Raw genomic sequence first — 22,468 nt, 5'->3', positions numbered from 1 at the left:
AGCTGAGTAATAGAACAGTGAAAGTGTTACGTGGGCATGTGGACGACGCAATTGAATTAACAACGCATCTGGATTGACGGAGCAGGCACTGAGTCTAGCGGTGCTGCCGGCATCGCGAGAAGCCAGTTTCGCCGTACCGCAGTCATCCTCCACAGCAGCCGGGACCGCGCCTGCAGTTGCGGGCCACGCAAACACACCACAGCCGTCGGAGTGCCGTCTGCAGTTTCAACGTGCCACGTCGCATCAGGAATCCTGGTACGCCGCGCCGGCAACAACAACGTCGTGCAGAAGGAACTAAGTTAAGTGAAAAACTGTTTAAAATTTTACTAACCTGCACTAAAAGACTGTTGGCGATGGAACCGCCAAAAGAAACTAAGGTTAAACTTATATCAGAACCTATGTCTGAGGAGGGAACTGTAAATCCAGACGACGGTTCATGTGTAAATATGCATGAAAGTAGTAATGTGAAAGTGAAATATGAAGTATTGTCTCCTGACAGTAGTGTGGGAAGGGAGAATGATTCAATAATAGAGACCCCTGGAGTAAAACAGAAAGTAGAAAATGTGAATTTATTGGATGATGGTTTCTCTGGTGAATTAAAATTGAAACAGTCTTCAGCGATGGTAGAGTTTAAGAAAGAGCAGTTAAATAGGACTAATCAATCAGAAGTTTCCTTTAGTTTTGATGATTCTGGTATTGGAGCTAGTTTTTCGTCACCTGAGTGTGATAAAAAGCCAGCTCGTGAGCAACCCAAAGATGCTGGGGCTGTTGATTTAAATGTTATATTACAAGCAATAGCTGCCAGTAATGCACAAATGACAGCTGAGTTAAAGTCTGAAATAAGTGAACAAGTCAAAAACAGTAATGCAAAAATAGCTGCCAGTAATGCTGAATTAAAATCTGATATAATTGAGGTAAATAACAGGATTGTGGCCAGCCAAACCAATTTTAATAAACGGTTTGAGGCAGTGGACAATAAATTAGAATCCAATAAAGCTGAATTAGAAAATTCTTTCAAGGCTAGTTGCAATAAGTTGAAAGAGGATCTAGACAGTTTGAACTATAAAATTGATTACAACCATGAGGATATTAAGAAAAAGGTTGCTCAACAATTTTCTGAAATGTATAAAACAGTTAAATCCGAAGTTGCTGAGGTTCGCAAAGACTTCCAAATGGAAGATGCGAAACTGGAGAACAAGTTAACAGAAAAGATCGAGGCGGAATCTGAACTTTGCTCAGACAGATTTAAAGATGTTAACATAAAAGTAAACATATGTCAAGCAGACGTAGATGCAATCAAAAGTGACACTACTCATATTGTACAAAGAGTAGATAATGTTGAATTGAGAGTAGAAAATATCAGTACTAACATTGCTAACATAGAGAGTAAAGTAGCTTCAGTAACTTCTGGTAATGGTAGTATACAAAAAGTTGTAGCTGCAAACGCCGCTTTTATCGGGTGTCGGCAGTTCTTGCGGTTCGATCCAGATAAAAATATCCACCCATTAGATTTCTGGAACGATTTTGAGGATGTAATTCCACCAACTTGGTCTGAAAGAGAGAAAATCTCATTTATTAGAAGCCATTTAGCAGGTGACGCCATGCGCTGGTCCGCTGATGTTATGTTAAAGTGTAAAACATTAGCGGAGTTTAAAACAGCTTTCATTAATGAATATTGGTCTAGCAATAAGCAAAATGAAGTGTTAAGGGAATTTTGGAGTGGAAAACGCTTCAATGCAGGCAAGGAATCAATTAAAGAGTTTGCTAGGTCATGGATCTCACGTTTGTCACATTTGTCGGAAAAGCTAAAGCCAGAAATGATTATACTAGGTCTTGAAGCCAAACTGCCATGGTACTGGCAAACTAGGATTATATCAGCCCCTAGAGACAATCTTGATCGTTTCATTGAATATTTGGAACGTGTAGAACGTGTTGCTGCCAATGAGGAGCAGGCACGTAATAACAGAAATGCCACTAACAATAATAGTAATTTTAGGAATGAGCAAAACGGCAATGTAAACATCAGAACAGTAGGTATTCGCCATCCTAAGAGAGGTAGGAATTGGGGAAATAATTATCAGAACCAACAATGTCGTCCGAGGGATAATAATTTTGTTCCAAACAGAAATATGCACGTAAACAACAGTACGGAAAGCAATGCTATGCCAGCTAACTATAATGAAACTAAAGAAAACAGCAGTAGGCCGAGGCAGGAAAACTAGTTCCCGTCTATGAGGACACTGGCGCTCACCAGGCGGTTACTTTTCCTAAGCCAGTAGTTAAGGGAATTGGTAAGACAGATCAGAATACTCAAACTGAACATGTGGATGAAGAGTCGGTAGCATCTAAAGATACAACAGAAATATTAGATCACTCACAGTATTTGATAGATACCGTGTTAGAAACGCTTTCTAAGTGGGAAGAGAAAGAGAAGGCGCAGCAGTGTAACAATAGGGAAGAGCTACAAAATACTGAATTGACAGGTGAAGAAGCAGAAGAAATTCATGCTTATATTTACGATGAAGATGATGTGCTCTTATCTAAAGTGCCTGTGCAGAATGTTGATAATGTACTAATAAATTTAGGACAGGAGATAAGTGAGAATGTAGAGGGTAGGCTGTTGAGGGTCGATGAACCCGGTAGCTGTGACCAGTTGTCACTTGAGAAGGAAACCGACGATAATGATAAAAGTGGTTTAGCTGTAACTAGTGCGATGCCCGGTCTGGAGACGCAGAATCGCTCAGACTATAGTAATTTGGGTTATGTTCAGCAAACTAAATGTAATGAAGTCGTGCGGTGTTTCGATTTAAAATTAATAGACCGACTGGAAAAGGCAGCTGAAAATATAATTCCGGAAACCCCTACACACTGTGACCTAAATGTAATGAAGACAGATGTCAATCACTTTAGTTGGAGACAAATCCAAAAGGAACTACTAGATGAATTTGAGGAACCACCTGTACAACCTAGAATAAGCCACCCTATAATAATAGTGAATATGTTGGGCATCAATGTACGTTGTCTCTTAGACAGTGGAAGTGAGGTGAGTGCAATATCTCAGTCCTTCTTTGATGCATTACCTGGTAAAGACAAGCTTACGGTAATGAGGGTATCAGGACTAAGAATAATTGGTGCTACTGGCAAGGTATCAAAAACGGTAAAGCAAGAAGCTTTACTACCCTTTAACATTAATGGTAATTTAATTGATCATCCATGTTTAATTGTAAACAATCTCAGTATTGAGGTTTTAATTGGCATAGATTTCTTGTCAAAATATCAGAGTGTTGTTGACTTTGAAAGAAGCCAGTTAAAAATGGTCTTGCCAATAACCGGAGTAATTATAGTACCTTTTAGTGATAAACATGTAGTAACTGATCATGAAACTTGGGAGCTGCCTATACGAGTTCTGAAAAATAGGAGGTATTGGGACGAAGGTGTTAATCTTAGTAACAGTAAGTTGAACACAGAAGAAGAAGAAGCAATTATTTTAGACAAAATAGAAGCTAAATTGCAGGAAATCGATAAAATTTCCGCCAATCAAAAGGAAGAACTGAGACAGGTTCTAAAAAGGCATCATAAGGTATTTTCAGATCGACGTGGCGTGGTCAAAGGTTATGAATGAATGCTGTAGGGAGGAGGTTGTTCTGTAACCTCTACACAGTGTGGCAGCTGTGCAGTCCCAGCTGTGTGAGATCTTCTTTCCCTTTCAGGTCTCACTCATTCTTCATCTTTCCTATCCACCAAAATTTAGATCTCTTCTTTCAGACATTAAATTTTTCTGTCATGACTATCAGGCCATGAGTTATGTTACCATTCTATCTACCGATCAGTGAAGAAAGATACCTAATGTGATAAACTGAATAGTGACAAACAATAGAGAAGTATGACGTAATTAAGATACAAATGTATTTGAGTAACAATTATGTGTAGTACCCTGGTAATATAGTAAGTACAAAGTGTTGTTTGGTTGGAAATGGTCCATCAACAGTAATTTAAAGAGATGTATGAATTCGTGTACAAGCAGAATCTGAAGTGGTAATGAAACCTAGTGGATACATTAGAGCTAACTAATAAATAATAAGAAAGAGATTGCTAAGTGTTATGAAAAATATGCAGATAAGTTGTAAGTTTAAACTCACCTGGTGTAGCAAGGAAAGGCAGTGTAATAGAATTGAGCAGTGTTTGTGGTTGAGACGTGAAGGACACGTCCCTGAAGTATTTATAAGGTTGGAGCTGGCCATTATTTTAGTGTAGTGTGTGACAGGATACACCTACGCGTATTGAGGTTATGAGTTGGAAGCGTGAATGCGACCATAGGTACCCTTATGTTAGATGAGACAGAGCAGCTCATGGTGTCCTATAGGTTTAAGGAATTTAGCATTACGCTCGTCCATAATTATTTGATGCACTTTAGTGGTAGGTCCGAGAGAGACTACCTGAGGTTTCAGCATCCGATCGAGTGGAAATGGATGGTCACGTGAGAAAACTAATCAGCTGCAAATACACTATGAATATGAAATAAATGTGCTATCCTATGCTTTAAATATTTAATAGGGTGAGTGTTAAATAAGTACATACACTAGCAAAATAAATAAGTAACATACTGACAGACGTGAAACATTAATTTTAGCTCAGCATAAATACACTTCAAAGTAAGTAAGTACCTAATTGCAGATGTGGAACTAAGACAACAGCAGAGGACCAATAAGTGGATTTTGTAGTCAACTAAACGTAGTGTGTTTTGAATACTCAGAACTGTACTATTACCAAAAGTTACTCACATGTACAAAGAAGCTGAGAAAACAACCACTAATCATACTCATACTATCTCTAAGAATAAGATAATCAAAGATGATTCAGTTAAGTGCTTAATATACATGTGTCAGGAATGTACCGAGCATTGGTTCAGTGTTCCGGCCCAGAAATAATAAATTGACGTTAAATAGGATTCATGATTGTATGCCATGAGCATAGATTTTCTCTAGTACGTGACTAACGGCGTTTTGAGCCATTTATTTACCGATTTTATGACATTTAAGTAACCGCAAGAGTAATGTTGAAAAAAAAAGTTCTGTTAACTTTGTTCCAGTAATATATTGGAAGTTAAAATGTATATATCCCCATTTCATTGTGACCCACCCTTAGATATTAAGTGAACAGAGTCTGAGGCACTCTTTTGTTTGTTCTACAGGACAAACCAGATAATGGCAGCCTGGTAGCTGCGTGAAAGCGTGGAGTGACTTGGACACAACTCACAGTGACCCTCCCCTTTCCCCCATGTAAGTTAGAGAGAACGTGAAGGACGCACACCATAGCAACTTCCCCTCCTCTACCCTTGTGAATGGAAGTGTAGGACGCCAGCCAAAGCGGCTACAACCACGTGTGTAAAAATTATTTGTGAACTTTCTTTCAGGTTTAGAAAAGACTGCTAGGAGATAATCATCTGTTTATGTATCATGTTATTTTCTTTGCATTTGTGTATGTAAAAGTGTATTTAATGTATTTAATGGGTCTAAGATTTTCATAATTTTCAATTATTATGTGTTTGTTGGTCTAAGGCAATATGTATGCCGAAATATTTCAGTGACTTCGCTTAAAATTTTGAGTACTGACATTGTTTAAAAGACAGTAAACATGCCCACAATTTAAATAATTAATGTAGATAATCAGTTTTCTTTAATGTTTCTATATGTTTATATTTCAATTTTGATTTTTATAGGGAGTTAAATTGTACTCTTGCTTCCCTTTTTGTAATTAAATTTTTTTCTCATTCATTTACATTCATAAACAAAAAAAATTTAAGTAGAGGGTGATGTAGGGAAGCAGCCTACTCACGCTGTAGTAAATTCACATCAGTTTCCATTGTGTGCCAGCCAGTCTGCTGTAACTAGCTCTGACGTCATAAATGTTGCGCAATACCTTAAAATTCAAGCAAATGATCTGAAACTTTTCCAGCATGTAAGGAATAATACTAAATTAATGTGTATTAAATATCAGTGCGATAACTTCAGCCATTTTTGTAATTTGGACGTTTTTCTAAAAAAATAATTGGCGCAACAGAAAGGAGCTAGAGACTTCAAAATTTATATTTAGACTCATCTTTCATAATGATTTAATAAAAACAGTACTTTGGATTTCACAGGTTAAGACTTTAGTGGAAATTCATGATTTTCTGGTTTTCATCTCAAAACTGAAGGAAGCAAGATAGATTAAGTAGGCTAATGAATAAGACTAGGATATTTAGATTTAAATAGGTTGGAGGTCCGCTATGACTATGAAGATGTGAAAAGTTTCTTTTGAATACCTATAAAATTATAGCGATAGCGGATCTCAAAAGGACCAGTTCAGAGCTCATCTGCTGCGTGCAGCGTAACTTAATTATTTCTCTCGCCCAAGATATTTAACTTAGCCACGTCATAATTTTATTATAAATACTTACCTGCGTGCTAAATGCACAATTAAATTAACAGCTTCATAAGCCATCAGCAAAAGAAGCTATAAATTATTATGTAACTTGAAGTGGTGCGTTACTAGCCCAGCGGCCAGTCGTGAGAGCCAAGTTAGAGCCGGCGTTCTCTTAGCCGTCCGCACCGAGGCTATATATATAAGAGCACTGCGCGAGTAAGGAAGGCCCCAGTTCTCTCCAGACGCTGAATAGCACGTCAGCTGTGTCGGGAGTCGCTTCGCTACGGTAGCGCTGCTACAAACTGCCTCGGGTGCCGTATTGAGTTACGATGTATACGCGTAACTGTGAAAACATTTCAAATGAAGGATTATTTTGGAATGATTTTCATTATCTAGCTTCAGTTTGCGTGTTGTTGTATTTTCACATGCCGTCGCGGGACAGACATTCTACCAATCATTTTAGCGTGGCGTTTGATGAGATTTTCTCATAAAATTTTGGCGAGCATTCTTTTGACATTCAATTCGGACATTTATAGTTGCATCAGCGAATTAGACTCTGAACTGCTCTGTTTGTTAGGCTGTTGGGATAATTGTGATGTTATCAGTGAATTTCAGAATATACTCAACTATTTTGGAAAATTGTTTTTGATTAGAAATCCCGATCAATCTCCTACTTCTTCAGAGCTATAAGCGGCAACTATAATCATATTCTCAGATAAAGTGGGCACTAGGAACTCTCATTTCAGGCTCCACGTTTCGTTAAATCACTTTCTGGGTGCCAAAAAGCAAAGAGAGAGCCAGTGTTGAGAACGGCGAAAGACAGCATTATACAACATTCCAAAAGCCGGGAAGTGCAGTGTTTTTCCCACATTTAAATAACAAACTTTATTTCACAAGCAAATTGCAGTACTCACCTCGCCGCCCCACAACCGTGCATCAGAAAATAAAGAATCATTTTACAACACTAATTTACAATGTCTGCGCTACTGAAGTGAATTTGTACAGGACCAAGATTAAAAGATTATTTGATATTATTAGTAACATATACACGTCAGTTGATTTTGCTTGGAAATTCACCAGTGGAGTAGAAGGACAAGACTGAGTACTGGAAACAAACTACAAAACAAGCAATATAGAGGAACTGAAGTTGTTATGTGATCCTAATCAGTCAATATAAAGTTGAAATCTAACAGCTAAGATCACAGGCAGTATATGACTACAAACTGATCAGTGTAAGGCGAAATTAAAGTTTTTTTGAATCTGTGGATCTTTTTTTTCTTGCAATGAAGACTGCTAGCTGGCAGTGCGCTGGTGTATTACTCACAGGTACTCTACGAGCGGCTGCGCGCGCGACCGGAAGAAGACGTTGGCGTTGCAGAGTGTGATGGCCGGGAAGGGTATGCGGTAGGATGGGTAGTGGTTGGTCTCGACGATGGCGCGCGTCGGGCTCTCCGAGAAGCGCTGCCAGAAGTTGTTGGCCATGAACGCCGCGCCGACCACGCCCAGCAGCACCACCACCGCCCACAGCACCCTGCGCACACCAGCACTCTCGTCTAGGGACTCCAGGAACTGCCAACAGCACAGCCACGCTACTCTACTGCTTCGTGCCGAGACACACAGTCGGTGCCTCAGACACAGGAGGATGTTGGACGTATTCAGAAAGTGTTACCATAGCTGTCAGTCACAAATGCAGTGCTCTTCAGGACCAGATGCAGTGAGAAATTTCAAAGCATTCTTTAGCGAAGAATAACTTTGCGTCAAAATAAGAGTTGATACCTGGTTTCTGAATAGTGTTACCAGACGTTGATGGCTCAAATGGCTCTGAGCACTATGGGACTTAACATCTGAGGTCATCAGTCCCCTAGAACTTAGAACTACTTAAACCTAACTAATCTAAGGAAATCACACACATCCATGCCCGAGGCAGGATTCGAACCTGCGACCGTAGCAGTTGCGCGGTTCCAGACTGAATCGCCTAGAACCGCTCGGCCACTGAGGTCGGCCAGACGTTGATGGACGTCAATACCACACCCATCATGACCAGCAGCAAAGCTGTGGTTCGTATCACCCTGAATGTACTGTTGTTGTTGTTGTCTTCAGTCCTGAGACTGGTTTGATGCAGCTCTCCATGCTACTCTATCCTGTGCAAGCTTCTTCATCTCCCAGTACCTACTGCAGCCTACATCCTTCTGAATCTGCTTAGTGTATTCATCTCTCGGTCTCCCTCTACGATTTTTACTCTCCACGCTGCCCTCCAATGTTAAATTTGTGATCCCTTGATGCCTCAGAACATGTCCTACTAACTGGTCTCTTCTTTTTGTCAAGTTGTGCCACATACTCCTCCCCAATTCTATTCATTACTTATTACTTATTACATTATTCATATGATCTACCCATCTAATCTTCAGCATTCTTCTGTAGCACCACATTTCGAAAGCTTCTATTCTCTTCTTGTCCAGACTATTTATCGTCCATGTTTCACTTCCATACATGGCTACACTCCATACAAATACTTTCAGAAACGACATCCTGACACTTAAATCTATACTAGATGTTAACAAATTTCTCTTCTTCAGAAACGCTTTCCTTGCCATTGCCAGTCTACATATTATATCTTCTCTACTTCGACCATCATCAGTTATTTTGCTCCCCAAATAGCAAAACTCCTTTACTACTTTAAGTGTCTCATTTCCTAATCTAATTCCCACATCATCACCCGACTTCATTCGACTACATTCCATTATCCTTGTTTTGCTTTCGTTGATGTTCATCTTATATCCTCCTTTCAAGACACTGTCCATTACGTTCAACTGCTCTTCCAATTCCTTTGCTGTCTCTGATAGAATTACAATGTCATTGGCAAACCTCAAAGTTTCTATTTCTTCTCCATGGATTTTAATATCTACTCCGAATTTTTCTTTTGTTTCCTTTACTGCTTGCTCAATATACAGATTGAATAACATCGGGGAGAGGCTACAACCCTGTCTCACTCCCTTCCCAACCACTGCTTCCCTTTCATGTCCCTCGACTCTTATAACTGCCATCTGGTTTCTGTACAAATTGAAAAAAGCCTTTCGCTCCCTTTTCGCCACCTTTAGAATTTGAAAGAGAGTAATCCAGTCAACATTGTCAAAAGCTTTCTCTAAGTCTACAAATGCTAGAAACGTAGGTTTGCCTTTCCTTAATCTTTCTTCTAAGATAAGTCGTAAGGTCAGTATTGCCTCACGTGTTCCAATATTTCTACGGAAAGCAAACTGATCTTCCCCGAGGTCGGCTTCTACCAGTTTTTCCATTCGTCTGTAAAGAATTCGCGTTAGTATTTTGCAGCTGTGGCTTATTAAACTGATAGTTCGGTAATTTACCATCTGTCAACACCTGCTTTCTTTGGGATTGGAATTATTACATTCTTCTTGAAGTCTGAGGGTATTTCGCCTGTCTCATACATCTTGCTCACCAGATGGTAGAGTTTTGTCAGGACTGGCTCTCCCAAGGCCATCAGTAGTTCTAATGGAATGTTGTCTACTCCCGGGGCATTGTTTCGACTCAGGTCTTTCAGTGCTCTGTCAAACTCTTCACGCAGTATCGTATCTCCCATTTCATCTTCATCTACATCCTCTTCCATTTCCATAATATTGTCCTCAAGTACACCCTCTATATACTCCTTCCACCTTTCTGCTTTCCCTTCTTTGCTTAGAACTGGGGTTCCATCGGAGCTCTTGATATTCATACAAGTGGTTCTCTTTTCTCCAAAGGTCTCTTTAATTTTCCTGTAGGCAGTATCTATCTTACCCCTAATGAGATAAGCCTCTACATCCTTACATTTGTCCTCTAGCCATCCCTGGTTAGCGATTTTGCACTTCCTGTCAATCTCATTCTTGTGACGTCTGAATTCCTTCTTGCGTGCTTCCTTTAATGCATTTTTATACTTTCTCCTTTCGTCAATTAAGTTCAATATTTCTTCTGTTAGCCAAAGAGTTCTACTAGCCCTCGTTTTTTTACCTACTTGATCCTCTGCTGCCTTCACTACTTCATCCCTCAGAGCTACCCATTCTTCTTCTACTGTACTTCTTTCCCCCATTCCTGTCAATTGTTCCCTTATGGCCTCCCTGAAACTCTGTACAACCTCTGGTTCTTTCAGTTTATCCAGGTCCCATCTCCTTAAATTCCTACCTTTTTGCACTTTCTTCAGTTTTAATCTACAGTTCATAACCAATAGATTGTGGTCAGAGACCACATCTGCCCCTGGAAATGTCTTACATTTTAAAATCTGGTTCCTAAATCTATGTCTTACCATTATATAATCTATCTGATACCTTCTAGTATCTCCAGGATTCTTCCATGTATACAACCTTCTTTAATGATTCTTGAACCAAGTGTTTGCTATGATTACATAGAAACAAAGATCCTTTATCATTTAGCTACAATATAGCAGGTCTGCAACTGGAAGCAGTTAATTCCATAAATTATCTGGGAGTACGCATTAGGAGTGATTTAAAACGGAATGATCATATAAAGTCGATCGTCAGTAAAGCAGATGCCAGACTGGGATTCAGTGGAAGAATCCTAAGGAAATGCAGTCCGAAAACAAAGGAAGTATGCTACAGTACACTTGTTCACCCACTGCTTGAATATTGCTCACCAGTGTGGGATCCGTACCAGATAGGGTTGATAGAAGAGATAGAAAAGATCCAACGGAGAGCAGCGCGCTTCGTTACAGGATCATTTAGTAATCGTGAAAGCGTTACGGAGATGATAGATAAACTCCAGTGGAAGACTCTGCAGGAGAGACGCTCAGTAGCTCGGTACGGGCTTTTGTTGAAGTTTCGAGAACATACCTTCACCGACGTGTCAAGCAGTATATTGCTCCTTCCTATGTATATCTCGCGAAGAGACCATGAGGATAAAATCAGAGAGATTAGAGCCCACACAGAGGCATACCGACTATCTTTCTTTCCACGAATAATACGAGACTGGGATAAAAGGGAGAACCGATAGAGGTACTCAAAGAATCCTCCGCCACATACTGTCAGGTGGCTTGCGGAGTGTGGATGTAGATGCAGATGTAGACTGTCTATCTCATTAAGAAGCTGTTGCGGCATTCATCAAGTCCAGGGTCAAAGCAACAGTTCACAACACCTTGCAGCAAAGAGGTCCTTGGAATGTGGACAGATAGGTTGTGACGGTATCTTGAAAGGCATCCAGCAACCAAAAAGGATACAAAACAAATCTGATAGTGCTAAGTACATGGATGCCATACCTATCACTTCTCAAAATCACCATCCGACAACCTATTCTATTAAAATGCATGTACGCCAATTTCTTTGAACGTAAGCCACTGGCTTCTAAAACTAAAAAAATCCTTAAAAAGTAGTAAAGCTGTCCTCAATCTCAAAGTTAGTTTGAACATCACAGTGTTTTACCAGACTTCATCCTATTGGAGCTGGTACACACTTGCCTTCCTCTGACCTCTTAGCTGACTTATCCAATCTGTTTTATGGGGACCTGTAGTTTAATGTGGGACTACAGTACCCAACCTTAACATCTCATAGTTTATTCCTAAGAAAGTCTATTATAATAAAATTTATGAACTATTTTCCAAACAGTTCTCATGTAAAAAATTTCAGTCATCCAATTTGGAATCCTTGCTTCCTCCTCCCTCACCCTTTTCATCTACATCTACATCCATACTCCGCAAGCCACCTGACGGTGTGTGGCGGAGGGTACCTTGAGTACCTCTATCGGTTCTCCCTTCTATTCCAGTCTCGTATTGTTCGTGGAAAGAAGGATTGTCGGTATGCCTCTGTGTGGGCTCTAATCTCTCTGATTTTATCCTCATGGTCTCTTCGCGAGATATACGTAGGAGGGAGCAATATACTGCTTGACTCTTCGGTGAAGGTATGTTCTCGAAACTTTGACAAAAGCCCGTACCGAGCTACTGAGCGTCTCTCCTGCAGAGTCTTCCACTGGAGTTTATCTATCATCTCCGTAACGCTTTCGCGATCACTAAATGATCCTGTAACGAAGCGCGCTGCTCTCCGTTGGATCTTCTCTATCTCTTCTATCAACCCTATCTGGAACGGATCCCACAATGCTGAGCAGTATTCAAGCAGTGGGCGAACAAGCGTACTGTAACCTACTTTCTTTGTTTTCGGATTGCATTTCCTTAGGATTCTTCCAATGAATCTCAGTCTGGCATCTGCTTTACCGACGATCAACATTATATGATCACTCCATTTTAAATCACTCCTAATGCGTACTCCCAGATAATTTATGGTATTAACTGCTTCCAGTTGCTGACCTGCTATTTTGTAGCTAAATGATAATGGATCTATCTTTCTGTGTATTCGCAGCACATTACACTTGTCTACATTGAGATTCAATTGCCATTCCCTGCACCATGCGTCAATTCGCTGCAGATCCTCCTGCATTTCAGTACAATTTCCCATTGTTACAAACTCTCGCTACACCACAGCATCATCTGCAAAAAGCCTCAGTGAACTTCCGATGTCATCCACCAGGTCATTTATGTATATTGTGAATAGCAACGGTCCTATGACACTCCCCTGCGGCACACCTGAAATCACTCTTACTTCGGAAGACTTCTCTCCATTGAGAATGACATGCTGCGTTCTGTTATCTAGGAACTCCTCAATCCAATCACACAATTGGTCTGATAGTCCATATGCTCTTACTTTGTTCATTAAACGACTGTGGGGAACTGTATCGAACGCCTTGCGGAAGTCAAGAAACACGGCATCTACCTGGGAATCCGTGTCTATGGACCTCTGAGTCTCGTGGACGAATAGCGCGAGCTGGGTTTCACATGACCGTCTTTTTCGAAACCCATGCTGATTCCTACAAAGTAGATTTCTAGTCTCCAGAAAAGTCATTACACTTAAACCCAATACGTGTTCCAAAATTCTACAACTGATCGACGTTAGAGATATAGGTCTATAGTTCTGCACATCTGTTCGACGTCCCTTCTTGAAAACGGGGATGACCTGTGCCCTTTTCCAATCCTTTGGAAGGCTACGCTCTTCTAGATACCTACGGTACACCGCTGCAAGAAGGGGGGCAAGTTCCTTCGCGTACTCTGTGTAAAATTGAACTGGTATCCCATCAGGTCCAGAGGCCTTTCCTCTTTTGAGCGATTTTAATTGTTTCTCTATCCCTCTGTCGTCTATTTCGATATCTACCATTTTGTCATCTGTGCGACAATCTAGAGAAGGAACTACAGTGCAATCTTCCTCTGTGAAACAACTTTGGAAAAAGACATTTAGTATTTCGACCTTTAGTCTGTCATCCTCTGTTTCCGTACCAGAGTGTCTGGACATTTTGTTTTGATCCACCTACCGCTTTGACATAAGACCAAAATTTCTTAGGATTTTCTGCCAAGTCAGTACATATACTTTACTATCGAATTCATTGAACGCCTCTCGCATAGCCCTCCTCACACTACATTTCGCTTCGCGTAATTTTTGTTCGTCTACAAGACTTTGGCTATGTTTATGTTTGCTGTGAAGTTCCCTTTGCTTCCGCAGCTGTTTTCTAACTCGGTTGTTGTACCACGGTGGCTCTTTTCCATCTCTTACGATCTTGCTTGGCACATACCCATCTAACGCATTATGTACGACGGTTTTGAACTTTGTCCACTGATCCTCAACACTATCTGTACTTGAGACAAAACTTTTGTGTTGAGCCAACAGGTACTCTGAAATCTGCTTTTTGTCACTTTTTCTAAACAGAAAAATCTTCCTACCCTTTTTAATATTTTTATTTACGGCTGAAATCATCGATGCCGTAACCGTTTTATGATCGCTGATTCCCTGTTCTGCGTTAACTTTTTCAAATAGTTCGGGTCTGTTTGTCACCAGAAGGTCTAATATGTTATCGCCACGAGTCGGTTCTCTGTTTAACTGCTCAAGGTAGTTTTCAGGTAAAGCACTTAAAAAAATTTCACTGGATTCTTTGTCCCTGCCACCCGTTATGAACGTCTGAGTCTCCCAGTCTATATCCGGCAAATTAAAATCTCCACCCAGAACTATAACATGGTGGGGAAATCTACTCGAAATATTTTCCAAATTATCCTTCAGGTGCTCAGCCACAACAGCTGCTGAGCCAGGGAGCCTATAGAGACATCCAATTACCATGTCTGAGCCTGCTTTAACCGTGACCTTCACCCAAATCATTTCTCATTTCGGATCTCCGTCAATTTCCTTCGATACTATTGCACTTCTTATCGCTATAAACACGCCTCCCCCTTCACTGTCCAGCCTGTCTCTGCGGTATACATTCCAATCTGAGTTTAGGATTTCATTACTGTTTACGTCTGATTTCAGCCAACTTTCTGTCCCTAGTACTACATGGGCGTTGTGACCGTTTATTAATGAGAGCAGTTCTGGGACCTTTCTGTAGACGCTCCTGCAGTTTACTATTAGCACATTAATATTGTTATTCCCTGTTGCATTTTGCCTACTCCTACCTTGCCGCGTCTCAGGAGGCGTCTTGTCGGGCCCAGGGAGAGGATTCTCTAACCTAAAAAACCCACATGTGCACTCCACACGTACTCCGCTACCCTTGTAGCCGCTTCCGGCGTGTAGTGCACGCCTGACCTATTCAGGGGGACCCTACATTTATCCACACGATAGCGGAGGTCGAGAAATTTGCACCCGAGATCTCCGCAGAATCGTCTGAGCCTCTGGTTTAAGCCTTCCACTCGGCTCCAAACCAGAGGACCGCGATCGGTTCTGGGAACGATACTACAAATTGTTAGCTCTGATTCTACCCCGCGAGCGAGGCTTTCCGCCTTCACCAATTCCGCCAACCGCCTGTACGAACTGAGGATGACCTCTGAACCCAGACGGCAGGAGTCATTGGTGCCGACATGAGCAACAATTTGCAGTCGGGTGCACCCAGTGCTCTCTATCGCCGCCGGTAGGGCCTCCTCCACATCTCGGATGAGACCCCCCGGCAAGCAGACAAAGTGAACACTGGCCTTCTTCCCCGACCTTCCCGCTATTTCCCTAAGGGGCTCCATCACCCGCCTAAAGTTGGAGCTCCCAACAACTAATAAACCCCTCCCCCCGTGTGCCTGCTCGGACCCTGCTGAAGGAGCACCCACATGTCCACTCACAGGCAGAGCGGGCGATGCCACACGGCCAGCCTCCACATTGACCCTCCAGCTCGTGCGCCGCGAACGCCGCTGAACCCGCCACTCCCCTTGGGTAGAGGGTGGCCCAACCGCGCCCAGTACCCACGAAGATGTCTCGACAGCAGGGACAGTGGGTGAAGCATGTAACACTTGGGGTGTACCTTGCGACGCACCAGACTCCCCACTGCCGCTACACTCCGAGGCAGCAGCCTGAAGACGGCTGACCGCGGCCATCAACACCCTCAGCTGTTCGCGAACAGTGGCCAGCTCCTCCTGCGTCCATACACAGCAGTCACACATCCTATCCATCCTAAGGAATCAATTTACTGAAGAGAGTTAATCAACCTTTAACTAGACTGCTAATTCACTAAAGGCGGCTGTTTATTCACTAAACTGTGGTTGCTAGCCACTTCTTGTAGAAAACAATGAAAATAGCACTACCTGTCTCTGGACTGTATTGAAAACAAACATTAGCACTACTGGCGCTATACGTCCGCCGCTCGTGGTCTCGCGGTAGCGTTCTCGCTTCCCGAGCACGGGGTCCCGGGTTCGATTCCCGGCGGGGTCAGGGATTTTCACCTGCCTCGAGATGACTGGGTGTTTGTGTTGTCCTCATCATTTCATCATCATCCAGGAAAGTGGCGAAATTGGACTGAGCAAAAGATTGGGTAATTGTACGGGCGCTGATAACCACGCAGTTGAGCGCCCCACAAACCAAACATCATCATCATCATACTGGCGCTATGGTTGACTGAAAGGACTCTCTCTGACTGTATTCAAAACAAACACGAAATCTATGGAACTATTAATAGCACTCGACAATTAAAGCTTCCTAAAAGCAAATACACACGGAAGAAGAAGTGACAAGTAAGAAAAATACAGTTATTGCTTAAATTAAGGTAGCTCGCTGCACAGCAGACGTGAAGCAGACGGCAGTAACGACGATACTCACCAACCAACACAACCTAATCCCCTCCACTGCTCACTGCCAACCTATTGTTACTGCTCTCATCCAGGCCGTAGACACTGACACCATGGCAGATTCAGTCAAACGAGAATTAAATACCCATATCAGTATTCAAACATGTAAAGTCCTCCATATCCACAATGATTCTGGTCTCAACTTCCTCATCCAGATTTTAGGGAATTCATCTCAGAAGACACCATTAAATAAAAGAACTTTCAACTACCACCAGGGCTTCGAGTATAGCTATCCAGATTCCAACTACAGCGCCACAGATGTCAGAAACACTTTAAGTATACTCAACAGCTCACCCTAAACTGCAAAAAGCTGCTGGCCTGTCCCAACCGCCAACAAAGTCACCACCATGTATGCTGCCATTTTGTTTGCTTCCCTTTTTATGTAATTGGTGGAATGACGTTATTTTCTACTCTTCTGGAATCTTTTATGCTTTCCAGATGTTCTCAAAAAGCAAGTGTAGATTACTTATGATCTTTGGTTCTAACAGTTTCAATAATTCTGGTGTAATGGAGTCTTTATCACTTCCTTTATTGTTTTCGTGGGTTTTGATGGCTTCATGAATTTCTAACTCTGTTGGTGGAAAATCTTCCCCAAAACAGTGCCCCAGTCTATGATCCCAACTCACCAGTAACACTTGTAACCATTCTCCCCCAACATATGCTCACAAATGTAAAGCAAAGCCACCACCCACTTGATATGAACTTATTATTCCACTTGATATTTTTCCACTTGATATGAACTTATTATTCACATCCAGCACATCAACTACGCATCACTTCCATTTAATTATCTTACTGAGTACACAATTCTTATCCAAGGAACTTCAATGAATGAATTATGCCACGAATGTAATTATGTCCCAATCACTCTATAAACTACGACTTTATCATCTGCATTGACCAGACCTTCTCCACATATATTACTGCCCATCTTATTATCCAAAGCCTGCCCCACGTAGAACTAGCATGGTAATGTTGGTTTTCTAACACTCTCCAAGGTAACACATTCCCCTATTTCGACAAGCCCATCGTCAAAGCAACTTCACACTCGATATTATACTCACTTCATTTAACCTCACTATAAATGTCCTCTGTCCAGCCTCCTCACAATCCTCTATATGACAATCAACAGACACTACGCATCCCACAAATCTCACTCCCCTCCTCTAACCACACATCCGTGCAAAACCAACGGTGTTGCCTGATGGGACTCCACCCACATCTAAGTTAAAAGCCATCCAATTATCCAAGAAAACTCAGAAGACATGTTCTCTCTGAATCCTTTCTTCAAATGATCCTATCTCAAGCCATATCTACCCATGCCCCTACTTGCGCAATTAATTTCACCAGCACACAAAATCTCACATGATCTACCCCTTTTAAAAAAGTCGCATCACCTGTGCCAACTCATCCTCAACAGCAGAGAGTGGTACATTCTCACAGTGATACATCCAGAACCTCACACAAGCATAAAAACTCTTGAACTGGCGACTGACGTCTACAAATCACAGAACCACACGCCCAACAAACTCAACAAAACATTGTAAAGTATTCCATCCTGTCACCGGCACACATCCTTCGCCACATTATCCTCACCTTCGCAACAGCCAACTGTTACCTCTTTGCTTCATACCTTGATGTTATCCTGAAAAATCCAATCTTCGACCACTCCATAGACCCCTAATTAGCTTTGCCTCTGTTACTGAAGATCTGCTCTTCGTTTCCAGTACTCTAATCTTTTAATGCTACATAGTCTCTTTGTCCTCCAACATACCAACACAAGTCTCAACCATTATTCCCAACTCAGAATACCTAGACACAACAGCAAAAATCAGATTAAACACATCATTTGCAGCACAAGGCATTGAAACAACACTTGTAAGGTGTCAGGCAAATCCAACACCTTCCATGAAAACCCTAACATGATAAGCAAATCCAGTAGTATGTCACATAGCTCCGAATAAATCGTGACATTAAATTAACCAAAGTAATACGAGTAACGAGTGAGCAAATGGAATACCACAGACTAACACAAGAATGCCTAAATGCATGTCATACCTTCCCACCATGAGACAGACGCAGTTCCAAGGGGAGAAACGAGAACAGAAGCTGAGAGCAGAAGCGTGTTAAACTGGAAGGCCCTACGATAAGGGACGGACGGACACCCACGTCGCCAGCTAACTGCTAGGACCACACCACCCTCAAGTTTCAGTGTGAGACTTTTTCGCGTCTCTATTACGTCAGAACCACCCCCCCCCCCCCCAGCCCATGTTAAAAGATAGAGCCCTCCAGAAGAACAGTATAGATCTTACGATAACGCTAAAAGGACCACACCAGCTGCAAGTTTTAGCGTGAGACTTTTTCGTGTCTCTGTCACATTGCAAACTTTAAAAACATTGCCCCACCACGAAAAGTATAACGTTTCTCATTGGATGGACAGAATTTTTGTAGGCGGAGCTTAAGGTTAACATTGAGACCCTGATTGGTCAGATGAAAACACAGCCAGATAGTTTTTTTAAACCAACATCGGTAAATTGTAGTAAGGAGAAGTTAGGAGAGAGTTGCTTCGGAGACGGCAAGGTGAGCGAAGCTGTGCTGCCCGCCGCCCCCTGACGAACACCGACAAGGTAATGAACGCACGCGATGCCGCATAACAGCGCATAAAGCTTCACTCAAAACTGCAGAAGTCTCATCTGTTACACCCCATTTTTGCGTAATACTAGTGTCGATCGTCAATTAAAGCTCATGGTGTTCACATTTGCCACTTGAAGCAAAAATCTGAAATGCGATGATTTTTCTGTTATATAGTTATTGAGAAGCCACATCAGCCACTGTAAATTACGACAAGTTAGATAAGCAATTAAAGATAATTGAGGGTCACTGTAGACCATTTTGATAGTTTTCTCTTTTGTGAAACTTAATTTAAACCTAGATTATAGATGTGATATGGCATAGGTCATCCTTTGATCCATTGTAAAACTTGGAAACCCATTCAGGGAATATTAGTTCACACTTCTGTTGAATGCAGTTGGTTTTTACCATCCTGTATTAAAACATTTCCTTTTATCAATAGTGCAATTTATAAACAATGTTTTGTGAGTAGAATAAAATTTCCAATGGTAAACTTAACTGCTTTTTCGACGCTATTTTACCAGCTAACTAAAAATAGGAAAGCCTTGAACCCCTTCCACTAAATTTAGTTAGTATTAAGATTATTTTACATGGAGTGCAGTGGAGCTGACGCTGAAATCATTAAGTATTTGGTTATATCATCGCTAGTCTCACTGAACTCTTCTGAATTCTACATGCCATGTGTGGTCTGGCGTCTCCTTACCAGCAACAGGTCCCAGGTTCAAACTAGTCAATTCCCTAAAAAACACGCTCAGAGCGTCGTTGCGCGAAAGTGGTAGGGAGACACGATATAGAACAGACAGACACCACGCAGAATGTTAGAAAATGGCGATCCTGCCAGGATGGTAAAATACCATGATTGAAGGTCGACCACATGCCTAACTAGGTCAGAAAAATATCCTGTTGAAAAATTTTCGTAATAAAAAAAATTTTTTTGAACGTTATAAATAGTCGAAAACAGTAGCTGCAGCGATAGATAGTAAAAGTATTCAATAGAAAGAGAGTCTGGCAGAGACAATAGCATAATTAAGTTATGAATTTTAATATTGTTAGAATTAAGTTTTCTCTCCAATGCAAGCGCACAGGTGGAGGATACATCGTTGACAAGTTGGTTCTGACCCAACAAGTAAGTGAATTGATTGTCAAGTCGTGTGTGTAAAAAGTTTGTGAAACGCGTGAAATCGTATGAGCGCACGTTGACTCGAAGTAGGGCGCGTGAATTGCTTTTAAAACAGAAAATAAGGGATTCGGAAAGATTAGCAATGGCAGATCGAGAAATTGACCGAACTGAGGTGGAGACCCAGCAAGAAAATGGACAGAGAATAGAGGACAGTATAACAGACGATGCAGTATCGCGAGAAATAGGACATATAACGTACCATAACGAGGATAATGTACGCCAAGGCACAGAAAACCTAGGTCAGCATACGACAGAGGAGCAGAAAAGTAGAGAGACAGGCGATGAGGATTCTAACTTGCGTCTTGAATACGTAGAACCCATAGTACAAGTAATCAGAGCTCCCTCACCACAGAGTACAAGGAATTCGAGCAGAAACGTGTCACCGCACAGTCCAATGCAATCGGTTGCAAACCAATACTTGGGCGAAAACACAGAGCGTAGGACGTCGGAAGAAAACGCAATAGGACCCACCAATCTGGCAGAATTATTACAATTAATGACGGAAACCATGACAAGACAAAATAAAGAAATTGCGAAACAAATTAAAATTCAGAATGCAGAAACGACGAAACAAATTGCAGAAACCACAGGACAAATGCGTGAGATTAAAGAACAAAACAAAAAAAAAATTCAGTTACACCTAAGTCATGTTGAAGACGAGGCAAAAGAATCTCGAGAACTGATAGGAAACCTAATAACAGGTCACAATCAATTGAGAACAGACATTGACAAGGTACAAGCGAACGTACAAACATTGCGTAATGACATTCAGGACGAGATCAAAACATTACGTAACAACACCCAGGGAGAAGTCAAGAAACTAGAGAAACAGATAAACGTAATTACTAGACAAGCAGCAGGTACAGCGCGTGAAATTGTTGAAAACAGTGTGTTACACAAACGTATCACAAAAGCAGCGCTGAAAAGATATGACAACCGCATAGTCAAAATAGAAGCGCAAACTAAGCGACAATTTCAGAAATTGCGGACAGAGTTGTTGCAAACCATTGAAGAGCGTAGTGAACAGGATCGAACAAGCACAGTCTGCAACCACATCCGTATCTGTAACAGCACCGGAAAAACAAGCAATTAACGAAGATATTACGCATTTGCGATTCCAATCACAGGCGGAAAGTAATATACGTGAAATCAACACGCCTGCACAGCAACAAACACGTTTTGAAATTCTTGATGAACAAACGTCATCACAAACACATGCGGAACAACAAATGTATGTTTCAAGACAGTTTGGATCGTGCAATGAAGCAGCAAGGATAGCCAGACAAGATACCGAACCAATACCTGACAATGGAAAGCCAGGTCGCGAAGAGTACAGTGCAATGCATTCAGCTACACATTCACAACCTATGGAAGAAAATTATTGCGTACCACTCCAACGATACTACGCAAGGGTATGCGAAAGTTACAGTGGACAATATCCAATGGATCTACCACAACCGGAAAGAACGACGGGAGAAATGATCAGAAACAAAAGTGGCGAAGAATCGCGAATTTCATATGGAACTATGACAAAGTACGACAACGATCATTTCCTCACAGCCAGAAAATTTCAACACTTTCGAGAAGGAAACTCATTACATCCACGAACTTTTATTGATTAATTCCGAGTAGGATTACCAGAACACTGGACGCTAGCACACAAATTAAATTTTATATGTGCACACATGCAAGGAACAGTCGCAGAAACCATGCAGAATGTTGCAGCGACATGCCGATCGTACGAAGATTTCAGAGAGAAGTTTCTCTCACGATATTGATCCAGCGAAGCACAGAACAGAGTGAAGTACGAATTATTACAGAACCCATATTTTGAAAATTCAGGAGAGAAGAGTCCCGTGAAATTTTTCGAATTAATGGCAAAGTAAAATCAATGCTTAGATGTACCATACAGTGACGGAGAGTTGATTAAATTATGCGCGATGTAGCTACCATTGAAATACCATCAAACATTAGTAGGTCGCGGAGGCAATGACGTCGAAGCATTTAAAGATATTCTAAGGGAACTAGAGTTCATAATTTCGGAAGATGACGCAAGAAAAAGACGAAGCGCACGTGAAAACTAAAGCAAAAAGCAGTGGAATCCACAAGACACAGTACGA

General features: G+C 41.5%; 1 protein-coding gene across 1 annotated transcript in view; it reads right to left on the bottom strand.

Annotated features, from left to right (window-relative positions):
• Positions 1-22,468, bottom strand: part of LOC126161236 (sodium channel protein Nach-like) — a 230,827-nt gene that overhangs the window by 156,936 nt on the left and 51,423 nt on the right. Inside the window, exon 3 of the mRNA XM_049916977.1 lies at positions 7,730-7,936. Within this exon, the coding sequence (XP_049772934.1) occupies positions 7,730-7,936 (207 nt within the window). The remainder of the gene's footprint in view (positions 1-7,729; positions 7,937-22,468) is intronic.

Source organism: Schistocerca cancellata, chromosome 2 (assembly GCF_023864275.1).
Source record: "Schistocerca cancellata isolate TAMUIC-IGC-003103 chromosome 2, iqSchCanc2.1, whole genome shotgun sequence".
Taxonomy (NCBI): domain Eukaryota; kingdom Metazoa; phylum Arthropoda; class Insecta; order Orthoptera; family Acrididae; genus Schistocerca; species Schistocerca cancellata.
The sequence above is the reverse complement of the archived record's forward strand: the minus strand, read 5'-3'. Positions and strand labels throughout refer to the sequence as shown.